The 25,849-nt window shown below is 32.3% G+C and overlaps 1 protein-coding gene across 2 annotated transcripts; it reads right to left on the bottom strand.

Annotated features, from left to right (window-relative positions):
- Positions 1 to 6,755: 6,755 nt before the first annotated feature.
- Positions 6,756 to 24,940, bottom strand: LOC143063778 (beta-hexosaminidase-like). 2 transcript variants are annotated; one of them, XM_076236152.1, is made up of 16 exons: positions 24,797 to 24,940; positions 23,133 to 23,840; positions 21,501 to 21,910; positions 19,921 to 20,661; positions 19,104 to 19,344; positions 18,515 to 18,767; positions 17,464 to 17,604; positions 16,899 to 16,945; positions 14,884 to 15,573; positions 13,193 to 13,629; positions 10,314 to 10,966; positions 9,920 to 10,004; positions 9,252 to 9,486; positions 7,951 to 8,203; positions 7,210 to 7,335; positions 6,756 to 6,951 (listed from the first exon to the last, which is right to left on the bottom strand). In XM_076236152.1, exons 1-16 carry the CDS (start codon positions 24,849 to 24,851, stop codon positions 6,825 to 6,827), a joined length of 5,202 nt encoding a protein of 1,733 aa, XP_076092267.1. In that variant the 5' UTR covers positions 24,852 to 24,940; the 3' UTR covers positions 6,756 to 6,824. The 2 variants fall into 2 exon arrangements, with proteins under 2 accessions (XP_076092267.1, XP_076092268.1); XM_076236153.1 differs by lacking the exon at positions 19,921 to 20,661.
- Between the last annotated feature and the right edge of the window lie 909 nt (positions 24,941 to 25,849).

Genomic DNA, 25,849 nt, shown 5'->3' with positions numbered 1-25,849 from the left:
AGCACACATTTATCTGTTTCAATTATATTTAAGTGTAATTGTAATATAATTGATTACATTAAATTAGCAAAGTAATTGTAATTAATTCGATTACATTTCATAGTAATCGACCCCATCCCTGGCTTGAATATTCAAAAGTGTGTCAAAATTTCATTATAAACTTAAGGACTTGGAATAAATCACTGCAACCTAGTTTAATACAGTGCCTAGCTTAAATCACTTTTATGAATAAAAACCTGTTCACTATTTAGGCCCTTGTTTTGGTTTTGAACATTAAAATACAGTGTAAAAAAGTTGTGACTTCATTACTCTAAAAAAAAAAAAACACGCCTGCCTCTATTAATGTGTTATTCTGGCAAATTGATAAAATTGTATATAGAAAACTAAAACAACATGCCCCGGTAAAGAGAGTTATCAATGAACTCATGGTAAAGGTAAAACTTTACTTTCAAAGATATTTCAGTATAAACTAACAAACACACCTAAGCCATGCATACATGGCTAACCCTCCTAAAATAAGTTCATGTTAAACTTTCAGTTTGTTTGTGTATCGTAGAAAATGCAGTATTTTTCTTGTCTAACTTTAAACATACTGAATGTCAACATTGCTATCAAATAATATCAACATTGATATATATATATATATCAGCTTAAGATAATATATTACGTCATTATAGAAGTTAAATTTAAATTTGTTATGTCTACAGTGTGAAAATACTCTTACTGCAATTTAAAACTACTCGAGTAAGTTTGAATATTTTCTCTTTAGACAGATTTTAATTGATGTCAGATTTTTTCGTAAGAATTTTTATTGAGGACATGTTTTTCGAACAATCAATTGGCATATCAATGGGAATCAACTGTGCCCCTCTTCTTGCCAACCTGTTCCTTTATTTTACATGATGCTGACTTCGAACAGAAACTTCCTAGGAAGAAAGAAAAGAAGATAGTAGTATCCTTTTACTTTTCTTTCCGCTATAAAGGTGATGTTCTTTCACTAAATAATAAAAAAAAAATTGGTGACCATGATGAACACATCTCTTGACCGAACTTGAGATAAGGATACAACAGATACAGTTAAATCTGCCTCATATCTTGCGTATCTTGCACCTGCATGCAGAGTATATATCTCCCAGTTGAGAAGATATTCCAGGGCTTGTGTTTCATATCAATATTTTTTGGGTTTGTTGCTCACAAGGAATGTATTAAACGAAGAGTTTCAAGTGGTGAAGTTTGAATCATCCCTTTGTAATTTTTAGTAATTCAAATGTGACGTCATTTTGAGCGTAACACTGGTTATGGCTAACAAGGCTGTGAATATTTGTTATTTATCTGTTTTTGTTCTATGGCTAGTCACCACTTCAGTTTAATCATGTATATCTATTATATAGTTATTTTATAATATTTACTGTTTGCAAAAATAATACGGATGTTCTGGTTCTAGGTGGATAAACCTGGCCGTATTTGTGATAACTTTTTGCAACTTTTGGTCCTCACTACTTTTCAGCTTTGTACATATTTTGGCTTTCAAACTTCTTTTATTCTGGGCGTCGCTGGTTAGTCTTGGATGGACGTGGCACGCGTCTGGTGTATTAAAAAGTTTAACCAGGTACCTGTTGTTAGCTGTTAATCGTTTGTTTCTCTGTCCTATATTTTCTCCCATTTATTTGTATTGTTGTAGTCCTGTCGTGTAATATTGTCATTTTAATGTTATAATTAACGTTTCCATTAAAGCGGGAGGTTTGGCATGCCACAAAACCAGGTTCAACCCACCATTTTTATCTTAAAATGCCCTGTACCAATTCAGGGAAATGGACATTGTTATTTTATAGTTGTTCCTGTGTGTGTTACATTTTAATGTTGTGTTTCTGTTGTGTCGTGGTTCTCTTGTATTTGATGCGTTTCACTCGGTTTTGGTTTGTAGCTCGGATTTGTTTTAGCTCTATAGATTTATGAATTTCGAACAGAGGTATACTACTGTTCCCTTTATTTAGGGACACTCTAGTGTTCTATGTTGTGCTTTGTGTATTATTGTTTGTATGTTGGTCTCTTACTTTTTTAGTCATATCAGTTTATTTTCGACTAATGAGTTTGAATGTCCCTTTGGTATCTTTCGCCTCACTTTGATAAAATGGACTAGAATGATTGTTTAATTACCAAGTAACAGATTATCTGGCTTAGAATTAAAGTCAGTCAAACTTAAGTCCCCAGACTGGCCCGAGGCAGATCCGGGAATTGAATTGGAGGCATATTTTGGAAAAGGTAATAGTTACTGCTGAGCAGAATGAGGTGAACATTTTTTGGTATGCTTTTATGCTTTTTAACTATGATCAGTGTAAGAAACATGAGATTTAAAAAAAAATGATGATTTTAAGGCACGTTTGGTTGCCCTGTATTACTTGCCCTGATCAGCCACTGATCCCAAAACTTATTTAAGTTTTATATAAGTTAGTGTAGTAACCACAATGTCTCTTGAGGGCAATAATCTTCAAGTTATTTTGAAAGTGGTATAAAAAGAAAACTAGTCACAAAAAATTTTCATGTTTTTAAGTTTTTTTGTATATTTTTTGTTGTTTAAAAAGATTACCTTTAAATTGGTTACTGATTGTTTTCAAGAGATAATGTAATTTTTTGTTAACATGACATGCACGACAGGGGTTCAAATCTGATATTAACAATTAAAAGTTCAGGACAATTTTAATTTTCAAGTGAAAGGCTATCCTTAAGAAAGTGTAAAGATTCAGTGTATAGTAAAGAAGGGCCTTCAGATTCAGTGTATAGTAAAGAAGATTCCTTCCAAGGATCGATGTACGTTAATTTATGTTTTTTTCATACCCATATGAAACCCTGCATATTTTTTGTTACAGATTGAACAAAACTTTGAGATTTTGGATGAAGGTGTTTTAATGCTTGTTGATACAAGTTCAGTTTTACAAGAATATGGTAAGTACAGAAGTATTAAATTACTTAATTGAAACTAGCTTTCATAAAAAGATTTCTGCTTTAGTTGCAAAAAAAACAAGAATCTAGACGAAAGGGTATCTGACATGAATGGAATTCAAGGCATGGGGAAAACCACTTCTCTGATATATTTTGTCCTGCAATGTTTGATGAGGAATATAAAGAGTACACACTACATTGATCATGAAGTTGTAAAAGATGACAAGGACATAACAAAGAGTCTTACTGATTATGATGCTTCAACTATAAAGGGATGCTTGATAATTGATCATTACACACAAGACAATTTCATGTTGATGAATGAGACAAAGAAAGTCTTCAGAAAAAAAAGCAAAATAATATTGGTGGAAACAGACTTTGCTGCAAGCTTTCATGCATTACATTAGAGATGGGAAAAGACATGCAGTTTAATGAAGAGGACTTCAGCAGTATATGGAATGTATCTTTGAATTTTAAACATTTCACGATTGTTGGAGATAAAGAACGCAGTCATACTCGAGCTCTTCTTCATTACTTACCAGACAGTGGCCATTTAATTTTTCCTGCACATGCCCAGAAAGATTTATTTATCGCTTTAAATATATTTGAAACAACATATTGTGTTGTATCAGCAGATGACCTTGCTAATGATGTTAGATATATGGAACTTGACCTTGAGAAGGGTGACAGATATATCAAGGTCAGTCATCTTGTTCCAGAAGTTGCAGTTCATTGGAGAAGGAAACTGTCGTGTGATATTGGACATGTGATAGAAATGATTGATGATGAGGCTTTATTGATTATGTTTCAATTTGGAGATGCTCATAAAGAGTTTGTTGACTTGTTGGTTGGTTTTCAGTTGGAAAACAAAATGGCAATTTATCCCAATGTCTTCGAATCAACAGTTTATAAGTCTAACAATGCAAACTGTGATCGAATGATTAAAACTCATTGTTCTGATGTTTTAGGTATTAACCAAGACAATTTTTGCAACCTTCAGAAGAATCGATGGAACACATTGAAACAGTGTTCAAAGTCAAATCTGTGTGTACAAATGATTCTGAGGTTCGAAATTACATTGGCATTGTTTAGTTAAACTGTTAAGCACATGTACTAGTAGATATATTATGTGTATTTCAATATGCAACTTTCTGAAAGTTCGTTTTACCATAACCTTGCAGTATTATGGAACAATAATCGTCAGAGGAACCATCGACAGGAGACTTATGATTTTCTCTGTTTTGTTTGTAACTTTTAAGAGTCCATGTTAATAAGCAATTCTTTTTAATCATATCCTTACGTCTTGTATCTAAATAACAATGTTTCCTCAGTTAAGGATCCAAAGAGCGTACCAAAATAAACACATTTCAAGGCCACCTAGAGCAAAAGAGCAACTAGGAAATCACTTTTCGTCCTGTTTTCGAAAGATCATACAAATAAATTTTATATTTTCCAACAGTGTATGTATATGAACTATTTTTCAATTTAAATTCATGATAGTCGCTTGGTTCGCTTGGTTGAGTTTGTTATTCATTTTTATACTTTTGATATATAGCCACCATCACAAAACTATTTTAAAACTGTTGCCTTTATTTAGCAGACAAACTTTTCTTTTACAGTTCAACAGTTTACTTTATATTTTAAAGCAAGTAGTTGTGACATCATTTTCAAATGGTCATATATACAATTCCAGTTAAATCCGCTTTCAATTTTCCCCCCAAAAAAATGTTTTTAGATTGTATTTCATTGTAAGGAATTTATAATAATAATAATAATAAAAACACTAATAATAATCTTGTTTGTCATAAAAACATGAAAATAACTTGTGACTTACAAAATATAAATTACATAAAACCCATTTGGATATATATGATATCGGGTTGACGTCCTCATCAATAAATGATCATTATTCTTGAAGTTTTTTTCTTTTTTATTAATCTTTTTTTCTTTTTTTTTTTCAATAGTCAGAATTTTACATATCCCCATACACTACAATCTGACAAGTGTATCAAGGGGTAAATACAGAAAAATGATAAAATATACAACATGTTTACCTGACTAATTGATTTTTCACAATGTCTCTTAAAGACAAACATATATTTGCTCATAGTATATACCTTATTTATTTTCTCCTAATTCAAACATAGATAATATGAAACAATATAAGGTTAAATATTACACGCAAAGGAGACCAAAATGTTTCACAAACTTTTTTTTTCTTTACAATATGATATTCAAGAAATTGGAATTGCTTTATTTTATTCTTTAACTCAACCATTTTTGGTTTTGTTTCATTTATTTATATATATTTATATATATAATTCTTTGTAATTGTGATTCGCGGATACAATAATATACTTTCATGTATGCAACCAAGAAGCACGATGTCTTTGTTGAGAACGAAGTTCACAAAAAAAAAGTTTCAAAATATTTGAAAAAGACTGCCACATTTGAAAAGTTATTGTCCTAATTTAAAAAAGTACATTTCTAGGTATCTTTTAATTTAATTTTGATCAAAAAGGTATTCGTTGCTATAATTCTATACCAACAAATTACTTTGAAAGGTTCTTAGATAAGCATCTCTACAATAAAATTGAGAATGGAATTTTTTTGTTATCATAAAATATTCTGATCATTCTGTTGTATCACTAACTTATAGTTCATCCTATTGGAAAAATTTGATTGTTGGTAGTTGAATAACTTCATCTACTAAGTTTTTATATATAAAAGCTTTCACGTCACATATGACTTTTTTTTTAAAGAAAGTACCACCAGTGTTAGATTTATCCAAATCATGATTCAGACAGTTCTCTTTTAGGCATTTTCTTTCAAGTGTTAGAGATTTTTGAAATCATACCACAATATTTGATAAAAATGTTTAAACTTTTCTTGCAATTGCTCAAATTTATAATAAAAAAAACCTCATACATGTAAGTTGTATTCAACAAATCGTTTGTATGATTTATCCTTTTCTGTTGGCTTTCAGAATTTTAATTTGAATTTTGACGTTTTCGTTCAGTCATCTTTTTTTGTAGGGGGTGTATAAATTGGGAGCGGCAGTAGTTGTCAGCCATAAAGTTCCACAAGAAAAGTTTATAAATTAACTGACCATTACAAGATTTCAAAATGATACATTTCCAGAAATGTACTATGGTCGCACAAAATTTATGAAGTGTTATCTTTTTTTATACATCACTGGGTCGATATCAATTCAATGCTAGTGGACTATTAGTATCCGAAGTAATCAAGAGCTCGGAAGTCTAAAATTCCCCGTTTATAAACAAAGAAACTAAGAATTCAATTTCATCATGAAAAAGTGACCATTGACGAATTTCTCTATTTTAAGGACCTTTTTGATCATATAACTTCTATCATTTCTTTTTTTATACATCCATGTCTTCCAATTGTTAAAGTTTCGGTGATGCATAACAGCGCGTTGGACGCTCCAAATTTATGTAACACTTAAGTGTATTTGTAGAAATGTCAAAGATCAGTTCAACTTGAGGTTTTGATTGGTGATTAGCACATTGTATTAGCTACAAAGAGACGTGCATGAACACGTTGAAACTCGGTTAATTTGATATAACAATTTGTGGTATGAGTGCCAATGAGACAACCCTCTTAACTAATTACAAGTCACAATTTGTAAATGTAAACCTTTATAGGTCAAATTACGGTCTTTATCACGGAGCTAGCATGGCTCACACCGAACAGCAAGATATAAAGGGCCCTAAAAACGATACGTGTAAAACCATTCCAACTGGTGAACCGACGGTCTAATCTCTATAAAAACGGAGAAATGAGAAACACTAATGAAAAAATGTTTTTTTTAATACTGATCATACTGAAAAAAAATGCATTTGAAAACACATTTGATGATAGATTTATAATAGTGAAAATGATAAAATGAAACTTGCAACAAAAACTGTTATTGAATATTTTTCTGACATAGCTGAAGATGTGATTTTAGAGACTGAAATGATTCTGCTTGTTCTAGATCCATCAGCAGATCTAAAAATAAAAGAGCAAAACATTCAGATCAAATAAGTATACATTTTAAAACTATCTATAGTATAAAAAGGAAAATATACTCTTTCGAATGGATAATAATTGAAGCTAATTTCGTTGTTAATTGTTTTAATTTTCAAAACTAAAGTATTTAAACATTACTAAACCTTATTTGAAAGTTGAAGTCAATGCTTTTAAAAAGATTGGTCGAATCATAATGCAAACTTTCGAAAATAATATAGCAGAAAGAGAAATGCATACTTGGTTCTTAAAAACGTCTTTGAAACCCCATCAAGCTTTCCTATTTTCCATGTTCTGTTATCTTGACTGTGCTCTACAACAAGCCCTGGGAAAGCTGTATTTGTTTTCAATGTATCTCCAGACATCCTAGAGAAACAGCAATTTTGCATAAAATTTCGTAAATGTAAATTAATTATAACGCTATATAACAAAATAGTTTTTGTGGACTACCGCGAGTGGAAGTGACATATATTTTAGTTGAAAACTTAGTTACGCGTGGAACACCTGAATAAAATAAGTATACAATGAATCTACTTACCGAAATTTACATAATTTGACGCTTCTGTATTTACAAAACATTCGATTCATATTATTCGGAACTCAGCTCCGTCATATGTTATGTAGTCGGTTTGAATTTGTGTCCAAACATATATAAAATAAAAATTGGGTCATAGTCATCTCCGCTGGAATTATAACTTATTTCATTATTTCTTTTGGATACATTTTTTAAATTTTTGCATAAAAAGCACACAGAAAAGGTTCAACCAAAATCTGATGCGAGAGAATATTAATATTCTACATAAGAAAATGTCTGTACCAAGTCAGTATGATGATAAGTTGTTATCTAATTGTTTGGTGTGTTTGAGGTTTTGATAATTTGCCCATTTGATTAAGAACTTTCCTTATTTGAATTGTTGTCGGAGTTCAGTATTTTGGGGATTTTCCTGTTTATATTTTTAAACAACAACAAAATATACAAACTTTGCACCAGGTAGTGGTACTCTGTATTTAATCCCGATATCATCAAGGTGCTTTAATTCTCTATAACCAAGACGATTAGCAAAATTTGTCCAATCTTTATTTAGTTCCATCATTTTATCCTTTTTCTCCGAAATGTTTTCCCATTTCGCTTTATGCCATGCACGTTCTGCAACTGCAAGCATCCTTGGAAAATATCTGTCATGAAGTTGATCTTTAGTTCGGGATGTTTCTGACCATACGAGTCCCATCATACCTAATAAAAATGCAGATAAAAGGTACAATCAAAACTAAATTAACTAGCAGACTCAATAGCGCTCACGCCTCAACTTCTTTCTACGAAAATGCCACTAACTATAAACAGCCAATATAAAATATCCTATTTAAACGTTTAAATTAAGTACTGTTACAATCTGACGACTCCAAAACTTAACCTTGTTCACTGATCCATGAAATGAGGTATCTGTATACAAAGTTTAAAATATAAAGCTTTTGAGAAGTAAACTAACAGTGTCGCCGCCAAATCACTATCCCTATGTTGAGCTTTCTCCGACAGAAATCGCCGGCTCGACAAAACAATCACAAATAAAATAAAGAATTTAGACTTGCGCACGTGTCTGTACGTTCGCCAGACATTAGGACCCCGTCTGTTTCAAGCATTGACTCTACTTTTGTCTTCTTCAATTAACTCGTCAGTCTATTGTGAACCTACATAAATATCATCCTTAGCCTTTTGACCAAATGTAGCGTCAAAAGCCTTCATTCTAATACAAGAATGACACTGTGTGTAATGCTGTATCTCATAGTACAGAAGCTCAAGCTATTCTGAGCCAGGTTTATCTGCTCGTTGAAATACCACCAGTTTGTGAAGGACAACAATAAGTCGATACAATAATATTTAAAATCAGAAGTCAATTACTAGACGTCTAGTAATGGACTTGTGGTAATTAATATGTATTGGAAACTAAATAAAAATAATTATCACCTGAGTTTCGGGAATGCAGAGTTCGTTTTCCATTCTTAAACTCAGGACAATTAATCAATGCGAATTTCTTATCCTATATATAATGTATGGCTGAATCACCTTTCCCATTTGTCAAATTTTTTTTTAATTCTACCTGTCTTCTCACAAGGAAACAGTTGGTTAGACGATTCTTGTAGTAAATTAAAAGTCCTAAATATTGTAAAACCTTTCTTCCCCGCATTATAATTATTTTCGATAAATTTATTTCTTCAAATGTTGGCATAGGTTAAAGACACCAATTAGATGATACAAATAAAAATGTCCATGACATATCACTTACCCATGATATTGTCCGGTTTTGCCAACTCGTAACATGTATTGCCTCCACAAATCTCAGATTCCGTCAATGGCGCTCCATTTCTTTTGACGTCAGCATTAGCATATATGTTATCTGGAATAAATCCAAACGCCTTTCTAGTATCGGTGTACCTTGTTGCCCAATAATATCCTCTCTCAGCAGGATCAGGTTCGTAAGGATGGTCGAAATATAAATGGGTTGCTAAAGCAAGTATAACCTGCAAACAGATACAAATAAAACTTGTTGAAATGGAGAGCCATACTTGACATATGATGCAGGTTTTAAAGATTGATGTAGCATTTGTTTTAATAGACTCATTCATTTTTTTAATGCTGATTTGTATCAATGACAACAAACCCTTAATCTATTTGATTCAGATATGGTTGAAAGTTTTAAACGAGGAATTGTATATCTTTAGATACACAATTCTTTGCGCCAACTCATGAATATACTCGGCGGGAACCCCTAATAGGGTTCATGCAAAAACCGTGCAGTGGACTTATTGTTTTTAAGAACAAATATTTGTATTTGTATCTTCCTGATATCTTTTCCGCATTTGCATATAAGCATATTTGTTTTCATCCTACTGGTTAAAGGTGAAGCTGCACTTTCTATTGCAGATATATTTATATGTACTTATATATACTTACCTTGTAGCCCGCATTAGCTAATCTATAGCTACGATCACCGCCTCCTTTTTCCCAAACATTATCCCATGCACTAGTGTAAGCTTTCCTAATAATGAAAGTATTCTAATTAATTAACTAAGATTTTTCAACTAAACGCCTTTTGAGCGACGGCACTGAAAAATTAAATAAAAATAAAAATACTCGGATTCAAGTTCAATGCAAAAACACATTTCAATGTGGTGACACACACTTAGATATACATATAATTTAAGTTTTAAAGATACACAATTTAAGAAGGAACAATGTTTATAACAATTTTCAAACTTTGACGAACTAAAAATCTAAACATTAATTTACTTCAGAATGTGCACGAATATATAAAAATTTCAAAACTGATATAATTGAATATGTATACCTTCCATTTGGTACAAGATGAGTCAAATCAAAAGGCGTTTTCCCATGCATAAGCCCGTCTTCCCAGGCGGAGATATCCAATCCTTTTCTACTGGCTATATTTCCAACGCGTCGTGCAAAATGCTCTTTTATATCACTCACCGAGTCTATGCCTATGTTGTTCGCTATAAATTCTCTGCATTTCGGAGACTTTTCCCAAGCACCTTTTGCAGTTTCATCGCCTCCAAAACTGAAAATTTCCAAATTTTGTATCCCATCATGCATAGCTTTTACTTCTGTAATTAAGTGATCAATAAAAGTATATGTGCTTTCAATGCAAGGATTGACGGCATTGTCTACAAACCATTGAACTGACATATAATCTGAAACGTCATCAGGATCATGTAGCAGGTACTGCTCAGCCATTGAACTATTTTTTCTCATATCGTAAATTCTCTTTCTTTCCTTCATTGAAACAATTGCAGCTCTTGCATGACCAGGCATGTCAAATTCAGGAATGATTTGTATGTATCGGTCATTAGCATATCTTAATATTTCTTGATATTCAGCAACAGTATAAAACCCACTTCCAGAGTTGTTTTTATGTGGCCCAGATCCTAGTTGTGAAGCTGTGCATATTCTTTCCTTTAAATCATGACATCGATTGGATCCAACCTGCATGTATGTATATGAAATGAATAAAGAAAAAAATACCCATTATCAGGCGTGTTCTATTATTTGAAGAAGAAATTTAGAATCAGACAGTGATAACAAAAAATCGGTGCCTTCTTATTTCAACACATGGTTGTGGCAACTGAAGTATTTATTCATTCATTGCATATCATCAAGTAACGCGAAAAACACCAGTTTAAAAGTCAAAATATCCAAATTGATAGTATATTAACTATAAAAAGATACAAAATGAAAAGGATACTAATTATGTAGAAATAAATTATCATCTATTACACTACAAACACATTAAGGTATAAAGATAATTAACTCATCATAGATACCAGGACTAAATTTTGTATATACGCCAGACACGCGTTTCGTCTACAAAAGACTCATCAGTGACGCTCGAATCCAAAAAGGTTAAAAGGCCAAATAAAGTACGAAGTTGAAGATCATCGAGGACCAAAAGTCCTAAAAGTTTTGCCAAATACAGCTAAAAATTAAGGTAATCTATGCCTATGTTGATTGCTTATATTATGGTTAATCCATTTTTGATTTAACATGACTAGTATTAAATGGAATGATCAAATCCATATGGATGAAATTGTTCCAGGGTTGGCAAAGTATTACCCGCCCGGGAAAACCCAGGTGGGAAAATCCGGGTTTTCCCGGGCTGGGCAATACTCCCTGAAATGGGTAATACTGGGCAATAGTGGGCAATATGATTTTTAAGCTTATTTCAACACAAAACAGTAAAAACTTGTGGTAGTTTCATAGTATTATAGCTAAATATATACCTTTTATATAGATAACCATTGAGAGTCATTGCTAAAAGATTGAAAATTCAATTTCATTCATTTCTACACTTATTCTATATGGGCAGAAAACAAGATTTGCACATTTTAGGATACCTTATTAATTTTCTAGCATTGTTTCAATAATCCAAACTTTGCAAAAAATACATTTTAATGCAGTGTTTGAGTGAATTGTAAACTCAAATAGAAATACAATCATATTTCTAAATAAACACCCTGCAGGTACATGTCATTATAATTAACACTTATAGAAATGAAAAGGCTGATTATTATTATATAAACATATCTGTGTTCTAATCTGGATAATGACTTATTAATTAGTGATGTACATATACATTATTTACTTTGACAGTTAAAGTAATTTTTCTTACATGCAACTGTTCTAAAATTCTAAATATTAGTGTTATACATTTGAAAAAAACAATACTTTCTCAAATGTATAAACTTGTCTTATAAAACTCTTATACAAGTATTGAAACTTATTTATAAATAAAATGTGTTTATAAATATTTTAAATGTATTGCATTTGTGTTTAATCACTGAATCCTCTTTAAAATTCTGGTCAGTATTTCATATTACCCAGTATTACCCGGTAAAACCCAGTAAAAGCCGGGTTTTCCCAGTATTTCCCACTGGGCTGGGCAATACTAATAAAACCCGGGTTTTTGCCAACCCTGAATTGTTCTCAAGTCTATTCTAAAACATAATTTGACTGATCAATTTATTTCATTTGATTGACTTTTTAAACAGAATGTTTTCATAATTATTGTATCAAAATAACTGTATAAATTTATCGTCTATTTAGGTATATATGTATGCATGTATGAATGTTTACCTTATGTACAATCATGCTGTGTCTGAGGATTATAAAACTTTTGAATGGAATCTTGAAAGTCATCTCGGAGCTTTCAGTAGCTGCTATATACTATTGGTGTCGATCATTGTTGGAAGCTGTACAGTGACCTTTACTTCCTTAAATGCGCTTCATTTGGACTTTGTTGGATATAATATTGATTTCATTGGGATGTTTTAACTTGTCGGACTTCAAAAGAGCTGCATTGAAACTCATTCAGAAACTTTGTCTGATAAAGGAAATGCAAATCAGAAACAGCGTCACTGGTTATCGGTGTTCATACTATCTTTGTGTGATTGCAGATAATCGGTAGTATCTGTTAAAAGCAACCGATGTCGAATTTGGACAATTTCAGAGATAGACAAAAGACTCACTATGGAAGCTCGAATAAAGGGATAAAAGAGATAGACTTTTAAGACTTTCTGTCATATGAAAGAATCTTACCGTGAGTTCTCTATTACAAATTCCTAAAAATATGTGACTGAAATTAAACACACAGGACGTTTCAATATGTTTGTACTCTACATTCACATTATTTATATACAAGAGTGACTACATTACCGTAGTTAATTCTTCTAAACCAGGTATCTCTAGTCTCCAACCTTCATCTTCTGATAAATGTAATTGAAATTTGTTCAGTTTGTAAACTGACATGAAGTCAAGTAAAATTTTAATCTCTTCTTTTGTGTGGAAATTCCTTCCTACGTCAAGAAACATTCCCCGGTAGTCGTACCGTGGTGCGTCACTTATGTAGATGTTGTAGACTCTGTAGGAATTCTTTGCAACTTCGACACTTAATCTCTTCAAAGTTTGCACCGCATAAAAGGCTCCTTTGGGACTATTTACTGTTATTCTTATTTCATGAAGTTCTGGTTTCACTTCAAGAAAGTATGCTTCAGTCTTTGCTAATGAAGTTGGAAATTTTGAGATATCTCTCTTTATGAATCTAATGATTTTCGACATTTGATTGGGTACGCTGATGTTGATAGCATAAAAATCTGTAATCAAACAATACAATCAATACAGAATTATGTATTTTGTATATAGCTCCCATTAGTTAACTTATCATAACCGCCCTATGTTTTGCATCTGTTGAAAGTCATATGAAACTTCAAATTTAAAAAAAAAAAAAATTATACTTGAATGGCCAAGTTTTACTTTAAAACAAGTGAACATGATTTTGATATGTCTTTTGATTGAGTTAAGTCATTTCAATTGATATTTTATAGTATGTCATTTTATGTTGTGATGTTAAACTTTTGTTTCTGATATCATAAGGGTGAAGGTTGGTACTATATTAAAAAATTTAAACCTGCATGTGTTTGCACCTGTCCTAAGTCAGGAATCTAATGTTAAGTAGTTGTCGTTTGTTGATGTGGTTCTTGTGTTTTTTATGTGTTATACTTATTCAATTGGTTCAGCAGTTTTTCAATTTGCACAAATTAAATATTTTTGACCTGGAATCTTTAAAAAAGGAACAAAAGTTGACACAAGTAATCAGACAGATTCTCCTGTCAATCAGTAAATCCATGCATGAGTACATTTGGTTGTGCGGGATACAAAACTACGTAGCCACGTCCTGTCAAAATAGGGATGTTAAATCTGATACCTCATGCAAGAAGGATGCATTGCGCTCACTGTATGTTAAAGAACTATTCAAACAACTCTGTAATGTGTAATGTGTATGTAGGTTTCCTAATTCCAATCAAAATGTCTGCCCCCTATCAATTCATATATGTCCTATGATTCATCACGGTCTATTAACTTTACCAAAACTAGCTATCGAGTTAATGTTACATTGTTCCCGTCCTGAATATGTATGCAATATTTGAAGCAACGACAATCAACATCATGACCTAGTGAAAACATAAACTCCAATTCATCTTTTACTTCCATTGAAGTATATAGTAACTGAGATCACCCTGATTATTAGGTGAGGTTCGTCAGTCTCCAGTTTCCGATGACGTATTTTGTGTACTGATGTTTGTCTTTTTTGTCGTTTTTCGCTTTTAATCAGAACATTGTCAGTTTGTTTTCGACTTATGAGTTTGAATATCCCTTTGGTATCGTTGGTCTCTCCTTTAAGGACAAAAAATAGAAACCCTACAGTTTACTGTTCAGATCGATGAGTGGCCAGAATTATTTTAGTTAAGTAAGAATTAAAACTATCTATGTCTGCAGTAAAAACACTTTCAAAAACCGAATAAAGAATAATTCTCTTATCGGAATAAGGTAAATTAATAAATTCTTACCTGAAACTAACGCTACTTCTTTCGGAAAATCAGAACTTTCTAATACAACCCAACCGTCTAATGCACTGATCTGAACTGATTTTGTCGTATCTACGGTCATATATTGTGGTGTTGGAATAACGTATGTTCCCTCTTTAACAACTTCACTTGCATTGCCAAGATTTGCTACGTCACTATTCATGACATAACGCGTGCGAGAAAAGAAAGGATCGTATCTATCACTTGGATATCGCTTCCACTTATTTTTAGTATCGTAAGGTCCTATAAAGGATAGGTCTTCACCATATGTAGAATATATTGTCTTGGGCTGAGTGCCATGGCTCCATGCATACCAGTTCGGCATGTTATCTGTAACAGCCACTGACCAGTACTTAGCATGGAACTGACAATTAACTTGTCCTTGAGGATCTATTTTAATAAATGTGCTTTTATCCGGTGTTAACTTGTACAAACTTCCGGCAATATGCTCTAACACCATTCCGCAATCCGGCAGTATGAGTGGTTTTAGACTATTTATAGCTCGAATATGGTAAAAGAATATACTCCAATTTCCTGGAAGTATTGTTGTTGATCCAATATTGGTGATTGAAATGCGTTGTAAAAAGCTCTTGTCGGTGTCCACCAAATTGTCTAGAACGTTGAATGATATGTCGAGATTTTCAGCCAGATAATCGATCATTTCTTGGTCGACTGAAAATAAACGATTAAAAAATGGAAGCAAAACACATTTTGTTAGATTATTCTGCTAAATGAAAAACTGCGCTCAAAGCATTATTTCCAAGTAAATATCTATTTTTCATGATGTTCTTGTAGAAAGATCCAGAATATTATTGTCTATCTTCATATCGGATTACTACATGCAAACTTATTTCACTAGCAATTTATTTTATCCGCGACTTTTGCGAGTAGAATAGAACGCGAATATAAATCATCGCTTGTTTATCTCTCAAACGATCTCAAAAATATTAGAAACCGCCGCAAAGTTAGCTTATTAGATTCTGATTAGATTTCATATAACAACGATAGAAGCATGTGCTCAAATCTTTTCACAGTTTTCCTGATAATGCTTCCGTTCAAAAATGCAACGATGAATAACCTGCTTATATTAACTATTATTATCATATTTTTATGATGCCCCCCCTTCCCCCCAAAAAAAACAAAATAGTTGGAAGCATACGTATAGACCTGTAATCTTTGTTCGTCCGTGGGTTTATTTTTTATGAGAACTTGAGCCTCCCATGTATGTTTGAGATCAAAATCATTAAGATGGAGATATATCGAAAAAAGAGAAGCATGTTGATTTTGTTGTTAATAGACCAAAGGTCAAGGTCACCGTAACTAAATTAGAAACGTTGCTTTGCTGATGGTAATTTGTCCTCAGGAGTTTCTCTTCTTTGACTGGAATAAAACTTCTACAGGGGAAAATTTTTTTGAGAATAATATCACTGCTACTTAACCTCTTGTAGTTGAAAAACTTTTTCCAAATTCATGAAATTTTAGCTTGCGTTTCCTTCATTGGTTAGAATGAAACCATGTGTCTGTCAGGGTAAGGATTCGGTCCCAGTATTTAAAATCTGTCAATCCTTTATGGGAGGATTTCACATAGATAAATAAAATCTTATAATAAAAAGTAATAATCGAATGAGGTTCTTAATTTTGGTGTATGCCTTTTTGTAATTCTTTGTAACAAAAGTTTATTTTATAGTGATTAGAATTATAGACCAAAATTGATTTCTGTGCCCCTATTTTTGACATTTTTACATATTGTGTCTGTTTGTTTTGTCCATATAATGGAATTTGATGCGACTGTCACACAAGTGAGAGGCTTACCGGCTTTAAAAAGTTTATTCCACAACTTTCTGCAAGAAAATGCCTGTAACAAGTTAGGAACATGACAGTTGTCATCCATTCGTTTGATGTGTTTGAGCTTTTGATTTTGCCATTTGATTAGGCATTTCCCTGTTTCAATTTTTCCCAGAGTTCAGTATTTTTGTGATTTTATTTTTAATCAATACCTGGGTTAAACTTGACTGATCTGCTGCTTCTATGTCCATCAGCAGACCTAAAAACAAACTGTTTTATAATAGATAAATTGATACCTTAAAATGGCGGGAATTAAAATATGTAATCAAGCTGTCTCAGTGTTTTTAATCTATTCACAATATATTTCTTTTATTAATCATTTGTTCAAACATACAATTTCTCACAAACATGCCACACAGAGGTTATCATAAAAAATGTAAAAACAAACTTAAGTAACCCCGCCACATTTGATGTGTCTGAAAAAAATTAAGGTTACTTATGAGTTAAAAAGATATATTTCAAATTTAATGCTAAAAATGACGTTTTTGCACAAAAGGGAGATAATTTGGAGCTTTTTCAATGATGTTAACATTTTAAAAGTCTCCTGGGCCAAAACAAATTGATTTTTTTTTGGGTTGATATTTGTACCATATCATAATTAATTAACAACTAATAGACTAGTGTAATAAATAAAAGTTGTAATGAAAAAAATGATTTTTTTATATTTTGTCGAATTTTTTGTACCTCCTTACGTATAAAATAAATAGCAATACTTGCTTTGTTCGTAACAGTACGTCAAATTTGTCAGTTAGGTTCCATTTTCTTGGAACAATCTTCCATGTTTTGCCACTGTCAATACTGTACTCTATCTGTGATGATTTATATTCTCCATTTACTATCGCTATATTTCCTGAAACTCTAAAAGAGCACATTATCAAAATAAAGATATATGGTATGATTACCATGCAATTAGACCACTATCCACCATCCACCAAATGAAACGGGTGTTAACACCTACAGGTTACCGTATGACCTTAAAATACCAAAATGACAAAAGAAACACAACTATTCATTGTATTTGATTTATACTAAAACATTAAATGATAAACAGACATGATATGGAAGATAGCATTCACCAACAACCATTCACCTAGTTTCAAGCTCATGGCTTGAGACAGACATGCAAAGTCACTCTGGTGAAACGTCACATCATAACAAAAACCTGTAAAATCAGTTGGAAAGGGTTAACTTTGAATAATAAGATCGGCATTTGATAAATAACAAAAGTTCAAAAGACACAAACCGGTTTACGAGATCACACAGCTATTGAAATCTTGTTCAATGTCTTAATTTCAATTTATGAATACACGTTTTGTTCCAAAGGCATTTATATCCATCAGTACGCTTCCAACACATTCTAAAAATGTCATTAACATGAGAAAAGTATGACCATATGCTCTGTAAAAATTACTATTTAGTACCCCGTTTGTAATAAGATTTCTACAGGTATAGTAATAATTTCAAACACAATATTTGTATCTATGTAAGATTAAATATTTTTAATAAGTTGTGTTAACAAAATCACTGACTTCATAATTACCAGGCAAGCCTATCTAGTATAAACATTTTCACAATTAAAATGTCTTTGTATGAGTTGAGGAAATACATTTCCAATCGGATTTTTCGAATGATCATCTGTTCTTTTTGTGAAGATACAATGTATGTATTATATAAATACTGTTTAATATACGTATACGTACAGTTTACATTGTACATTAATGATAAATACTATCACTTTTAGTAGTAATAATGAGTAAGAATAGCGAACCTTGCTCCAGGAGGAGAAATTCTGTATTCAATACCCATTTCATCTAATCGTTTCAATTCCCGGTCTCCAAGTGTCTCTGTAAAATCACTCCAGTCGCTTTTCATTTTCTGGTCTCGTTTATTTTTCGAGATTTCATCTTCCCATAAGCCCTTATGCCAAGATCGTTCAGCCAAAGCTAATAACCTTGGAAATACCATGTAATAAAAATTAGACTCTGTAAGCACTGTTTCGCTCCACAAATGACCTTGCATTCCTGCAAATAATATAAAATCGTGTTGTATGACAATAGACAATGAGGTAAAAAAAACTTTATGTTAAAATTCTTTCCTTCCTCTGAAATCTTAAATAATATTAGTAATAATATATGTTTGCTTTCTATTGTCCTTGCCCAAGAAGAAAAGTTAACCAGAAGAAGCATGATTTTACATAGTTTAATAGCTTAATCTAATAACTCTAAGTTCTTACCAAACCCGATGGTTTTTAGAGAACCGATAAATGAGATATAACTAAACTAAAAAAAAAATCAAGAGTTCAATGGTCAGAAACATTTACTTGACTTTTCATTATACTAGAAAAAAATACCTATTACCGATAATATTTTCTGGCACTTGCAGACTCGGACAATTTACATCATTCTCTCCACAGATTTTAGATCGATTCAATTTTGCACCCATTCTGCTGACGTCTATATTTTCGTATAGTTTGTCTGGCATAAACCCAAATGTCTTAAATGTGTCTGTAAATCTCGGAGCCCAGTAGAGTCCTCTCTCTTCTGGATCCGGTTCATAAGGATGATCAAAATACAAATGCGTTGCATGTGACATGACTATCTGTAAAATAAAGCTGTTATGAAAGATCGGAGAAAACAATAAACTATGGGAAAAGAAAAAAATGGCAGTTTATATGTAAAAAAAAACTGTGACTTCGACTTTCCATGCCAGCACTATGCATTGTATATCAATGCTTTTCATACAATTCCTGTATTAGTAGTCGGGTTTGTTTACATCTTTTTCATGCTACTTTGTGTTTAAAACCCATATGCATTGAAAAACCTTCATTTCGAAAAACATAATCAGATGCTTAATTCAACAAACATAGAAAACCTCAAGACTAATTCAGCCAGAAACCCCGAGGAGAAATAAAATGAATAGCTGAAATAACCAAACATGACCATAAGAAGAAAACCTCAACTCCAGGAAAAAAACCAAACAGAATTTCTCCTGTTGGCGATGATTCTTGGATTTCAGCTTTGAACATTAATTTAAACGTAATCGTTTGCTCGCAACAGAAGCAGGATACCAGTAAATTATTCCTATACATGTATCACTTCGTGTTATCTGTACACTTGTATTTGTAAAGTTAAATGGTCGAATTCAGGATAAAATATAATATTCCGCGAGGCTTACCTTAAATCCAGCATTTGCAAAATTGTAAGCCCTTCTTGCTTCACCCCATTCCCATACATTATCCCAAGCGTTGCTATAGACATCAGCGTTAGGAAATAACGCTCTGTCAAACGGCTTTCCGTTTCCTTCCGAGAAACCATCTTCCCAACCTAAAAGATTTAATCCGTGTTTGTGTGTAATGTTGGCAACACGCTGTGCAAACATTTTTTTTAAACTTGTCCGAATTTCATTTCTTTTCGTGCTGTTAAAGCCAAGCTTTCTACACGATGCCGAGTTTGACCATGCATTTTTGGCTACCTCGTCTCCACCAAAATGGAATATTTTTAATGGTGTTCCAACACTTTCATGCATAGCTTTTATTTCTTTCACCACTTTGTCAACGAAATTAAAAGTACTTTCAATACATGGACTAAGAGCATTGTCACCAAAATATTGAACTGATAAATATACGGAGGAATCAGATGGATCGAAAAGTCTAAATTTTTCAGCATCTTCCTTTTGGTTATTTTGCATAAGCCGTTTGTATCTACTCTCCATTGCTTTTATTGCTGCGCGTGCATGTCCTGGCATGTCAACTTCCGGTATAACTTCAATATGACGATCCTTGGCATATTTTAGTATTTCTTGGTAATCTTGAATTGAAAGATATCCACTCCCAGAAGTGCTGTTATCAGGCCCTGACCCTAACTGTGGAATTAGACAGTCATTTTCAGATGAACTATGACAACGTTTAGAACCAATCTGAGGAAACAATATCATAAGCAACATTAGGATTTTGTCTATACTCTACCCAATTTACAGAATACAAACTGTATGGAAAGCAAAATCAACAACGGTGTCTAATTTCTAGGTTTAAGCCACATTGGAAAATGCATGTACCAAGTCAGAAATATGGCAGTTGTTTTTTTCTCACATTTTCCCGTTAATTGATAGCGTTTGTCAGTTTTCATAGACTTCGCCTTTTTGAATTTGCCTTTCATTTTTTGATATACTTTTTTTTCTCAGAGATTCGCCAAAGCGAACAAAGACATTAAGTAAACTGACAAAAGGAATGCAGGATAAAATATAATATTCCGCGAGGCTTACCTTATATCCAGCATTTGCAAAATTGTAAGCCCTTTTTGCTTCACCCCATTCCCATACATTATCCCAAGCGTTGCTATAGACATCAGCGTTAGGAAATAACGCTCTGTCAAACTCCCTCTAACTCTTACTAACATAAGTTAATATTAAAGATACCATGCATTATTTTTATCAGATTTTTTTATGCCCCACCTACGATAGTAGAGGGGCATTATGTTTTCTGGTCTGTGCGTCCGTCCGTCCGTCCGTCTGTTCGTTCTATGATATGATCTTTGTAATTTTAATGCCAAATTAGAGTTTTTACCCCAATTTCACGGTCCACTGAACATGGAAAATGATAGTGCGAGTGGGGCATTCGTGTACTGAGGACACATTCTTGTTTATAAATATTATGTAACTAAAGGAAAGACTTAATCTAGATATATATGCAGAACTGTTTCCATGCGAACAAACTAAGGTGTAAGTTTATGGCAGTAAATGGTAGTCAAATATATTACCTCCGTTAACTCGGGCAAATCTTTGATTTCTAACCTCCAACCTTCGTCATCAGTTGCATGAAGATGAAGTTTGTTTAATTTATATGTTGCCATAGCATCCAAAAGTTTTAACAAAGTTGATTTTGGTCTGAAATTTCTTGCAATATCAATATGCATACCACGGAATTCATATCGAGGCTCATCTTCTATGAGAAGCTTCGGTATTTTATATCCATCAGCAAGTATACTCAATAAGGTTTGAACTCCATAAAATATCCCATTATTGGTTTTAGCAGTTATACTTATGGTTTTGGATGGAGGATCAATTTCTAGAGTATATCCCTCTAATGCAGTCATTGTGCCGTTAGCAGAAAGATGTATATTTATTGTGCCTGTCACAATAGAGTTCACTGGTTTGAATGTTGTTTTATCTGTTTATAAATAAAGGAACGTTATATTATTTGTCGTAATTATCGTGAATGCAACGTTTCATATAGTCTGAATTAATTTAAACATGTTGCAAAAACTTTTTCAACGCCATGCATACCTTTCTGATTTTATTGTGGTCTGATATGAATACTCTTTGCTCTAAGTTTTTAGACATTAAGTGCCAACTCTATTCTCTCGATATTATTTTTCTTCAGATCTGTGGTTTAAAATTTTATGCAACGAAGTAGAATTTATTCATAGTAGAATTTATACATGCCTATGCGTCTTCTAGTTCCCTGAAACTTTTTTTGACATAATTTTGTCATGTGACCATGACGTCATCAACGTTTTTTCATGATTTACTCCTTAGAAACGGAAAGCAGAATTGAATAATAAGGAATGACTGTAATATTTTTTCTGTCTATTCGAAATAACCTCAAAAATATGGTGCACACTTAAATAACCCGCGTACCGGGTTATTAAAAAGTGTGCACCTCATTTTTAGGTTATTTCTTCATAGGCTGAAAAATGTTACAGTCATTCCTTAATTGGTATTAAATATTTTGTAAATCGACTAAAGCATAATTATTTGGTTTAACGTCCTCAGTCAAACCTACAAGCGGTTTGTTTCTGCTATTCTCTCAAGTCCCCTTATCAATTTACAAAATCGATAAAGAAACACTGAAACCGCTCGCATCAATACAAAAACATGCTAAATATAAAAAAATAAGATGTGGTATGATTGCCAATGAGACAACTATCCACAAAAGACCAATATGACACAGACATTAACAACTATAGGTCACCGTACGGCCTTCAACTATGAGCAAAGCCCATACCGCATAGTCAGCTATAAAAGGCCCCGATAAGACAATGTAAAACAATTCAAACGAGAAAACTAACGGCCTTATGTATGTAAAAACAAAAATGAAATAAAAATAAAATCTTTTTTTAGTGAAATTAGCTACAGTAAGGGTTATATTCCATGTCGTGATGTCAAATTTAGTCATTCCAAATAAGCATGTAAAGCCTCAACAAATAATGTATACTTGTCTTTCATTTATGCTCATCATATAAATGTAAGTCAAAACTCTCTTCCTCAGATGGAACATATCTTATTTGTAGTTATATGATTTCTCTTCGCAAAAACACTTTACAATAATTTATATTCAAATATCTTGACATAATAATATATGATACTAGTACTAATTATAGATTACTTACTTGCTAGGTATGTTGCCTCATTTGTGAATCCATTGTGAACAATATTAACGTCTCCATGCATATCTAATGTTTCCGAGGCGTCATAATGAATCACAGATTTAGGCGTTGGTATTGCAATTTTTTTCTTTGGAGTTTTCCTCATATCTTTATATTTTTCAAATCGATCTAACGGTGTGTAAGGGTTGTAAAGGTCAGATTTTGTTCTCTTCCATTGATTTGGTTCATCAAAATTCCCAACAAAATCACCTGATGTACTTTCAAAGACACGAGGCGATAACCCATCGACAGTTATATACCAGTTTGGAGGTATATCTGATGTTGAGATTGCCCAGTTCGACCCAAAGAAACGTATCTCTCTTGTTGTATTAGGTTTAATTTCCAAAAAATCTTCAACTGGGGTGAGTGAATATAAACTACCTTTAGCATGATCAATTCTAAGTTTTGATTCATTAAGTATGTATCCCCCGGGTAAAATGCTGTTTCCATCTAGTGATAAGACATGTTCTTCTTCAATAATGAAAAAGCTGTAGAAAAAGATTTTCCAGTTTAAACCTGATAAAGAATGAGACCCTTTATTTTCAAACATAATTCGGAAAAGGTGCTTCCTCCCATTGGATTGCAAATTGTCAACAACATGGACTTCAATTCTTAAATTCCTAGCAATGTCATCTAATTCCTCTTGAGTTGACACTTGGCCATATATCAAATCTGCAAGATAAAAAAGATGACGTAAAAAGTAATAACTGAATTTCTATACTACTAAAGGAAGAGGACGATTTCATTGAGCCCCAACTCCTCTGAAACCATACAAAGTGGGAAATATTTGTGATAATGGTGAATTTTTGAGCATTTCCACAATCATTGCATGATAAAAGACCTAAAAGCACTAGTATAACTTTTGGCATAAAGATATCAGAAAAGATAAACGGCCATCTTACATATTCAAATTTATTTCTGACCCATTTCTGAATATTATAATGAAATGACTCCAGTTAACTGTGTACATGTAGGTTCTTGGGCAGTGCAGGAACGTATATGTTATATATGCTGTTCCCAGGCAGGGCAGTGTTAGAAAGTGAACAGTATGAATACGCTGTCATTATCCCTGTGGCACAAGAAATACTACAGTGCCACCTTAAAACTAAGTTTTAAATAAACACAAATAGAATATTCCCCAACAGTTATTAATAGGTGCGTTATCATTAGAAAACATCGCTTAAAAATGATAAATGAGAATACATGAATACGTCATACACGTTGACATGGGTTCAGATAAATGTTACTGAGCGTTAAATGCTGTTTTCTAAAGGAGATTTCGTTATTAATTAATTTCATAATGATATTTTCTATTTTGCACAACAGGTAACACTGGGTGTAATTTTGACCACTATTTTGTATTTATGACTATCATTAGAGCATTTTACAATATTTTGTGTGTAGTACAAAAGTTGTCCAAGTATATATTCTTCAGATTTGCAAACTGGTAGTGCAGCATTGTACACGTATATTTAACGGTGATAATAGAATCCTTTCTCAAAAACCATCTTTTTCCTACATAAATTAAGTATCAAATAACACTTTCTAATGAATAAGGATATCAGTTATTATAACAGTGACTTCAATATTTTTTGTCTATAAAAATTATATCTAAAACCAAGTCTTACCTGTACACAACAATACAATAATTAAAGAAATTATATACATAATCCCATTTGTCATTTTCTTTCTAGTGTAGAGATGGACATTGAAGAACAACAAACCTAGCGGCACACATTTATAGCAGGGGTGAAATGCGAGAATAAATTCCACCTTGAACTTTTACCCAAACGATTAAGAACTGGAGATTAACAATGATATATCAACATGCACATAATAAAATTGTTTGGTTTCCAGTCAACTTGATTAAATGTAGATAATTAAGTCACCATATTCAAATGTACTGTATAATACTATAATATTCCTTAATGTATTTTGCAAACAAACTGTTAGTTTTTGTTACGTTTGAATTAACAGAGATGAGGACCAAACTAAAATTCTAGTTATATACTGTATAACATTGAAAATGGAAATGGGAAATGTATCGAAGAGACAACAAGCCGACTATAGAGAACAGAAAACAGTCGAAGTTCAACACAGCGAGAAAATCCCGCACAAGAGACGTCCTTCAGCTGACCCCTAAACAAAAATGTTATACATATTAATTTTTACTGAGCAAATCTTTATTGTCATTATTCTAAATAACTTAAGCACGTGACAAACTCAAAACAATGCCAATAAATAATATTCAAGTAACTATTTCAAGTGAACAAGAGAGACTTGACAGTTTCCTTAGTTCTATTGACCCAATGACGTCTTCCCAATTGTCCCACTTTTAAAAATTGCAGGTAAAAACGTAACGAAATTAATATGTGGGTCAATCTGGAAGATGTTTGTTGTACATTTGTTTTGATTGTAATTTATTTGTGTAAGTGGTAATTAATCAAATGGAGAAAACGATGGAATTTACATATTTTATTTTGTTTTTTGTGGTGATAGTTTGGTGAACTACTGTTATAAAAAAAATTAAAAAAAATAAATTTCAACTTCAAAACAGAACATGATATAATTGAAAAATTAAGAAGTATCATAAATAAAATATGAACTTAGTCTAATCTAATTTAGAGAAATACAAATATATAAGAATAATATCACATATTACCAAATAGGGACTTTCAAAT

The sequence above is a fragment of the Mytilus galloprovincialis genome, chromosome 2, assembly GCF_965363235.1.
Source record: "Mytilus galloprovincialis chromosome 2, xbMytGall1.hap1.1, whole genome shotgun sequence".
In the NCBI taxonomy this organism is placed as follows: domain Eukaryota; kingdom Metazoa; phylum Mollusca; class Bivalvia; order Mytilida; family Mytilidae; genus Mytilus; species Mytilus galloprovincialis.
The sequence above is the reverse complement of the archived record's forward strand: the minus strand, read 5'-3'. Positions and strand labels throughout refer to the sequence as shown.

Excerpts from the sequence above, each read along its gene's own strand:
- LOC143063778 (XM_076236152.1), bottom strand. The coding sequence starts at position 24,851 with ATGACAAATGGGATTATGTATATAATTTCTTTAATTATTGTATTGTTG. Across the intron at positions 21,911-23,132 it reads TGAGGCAACATACCTAGCAA|ATAAAACAACATTCAAACCA; the intron begins GTAAGTAATCTA and ends ATTTATAAACAG. Across the intron at positions 18,768-19,103 it reads AGTGCCAGAAAATATTATCG|GAATGCAAGGTCATTTGTGG; the intron begins GTAATAGGTATT and ends TATTATTTGCAG.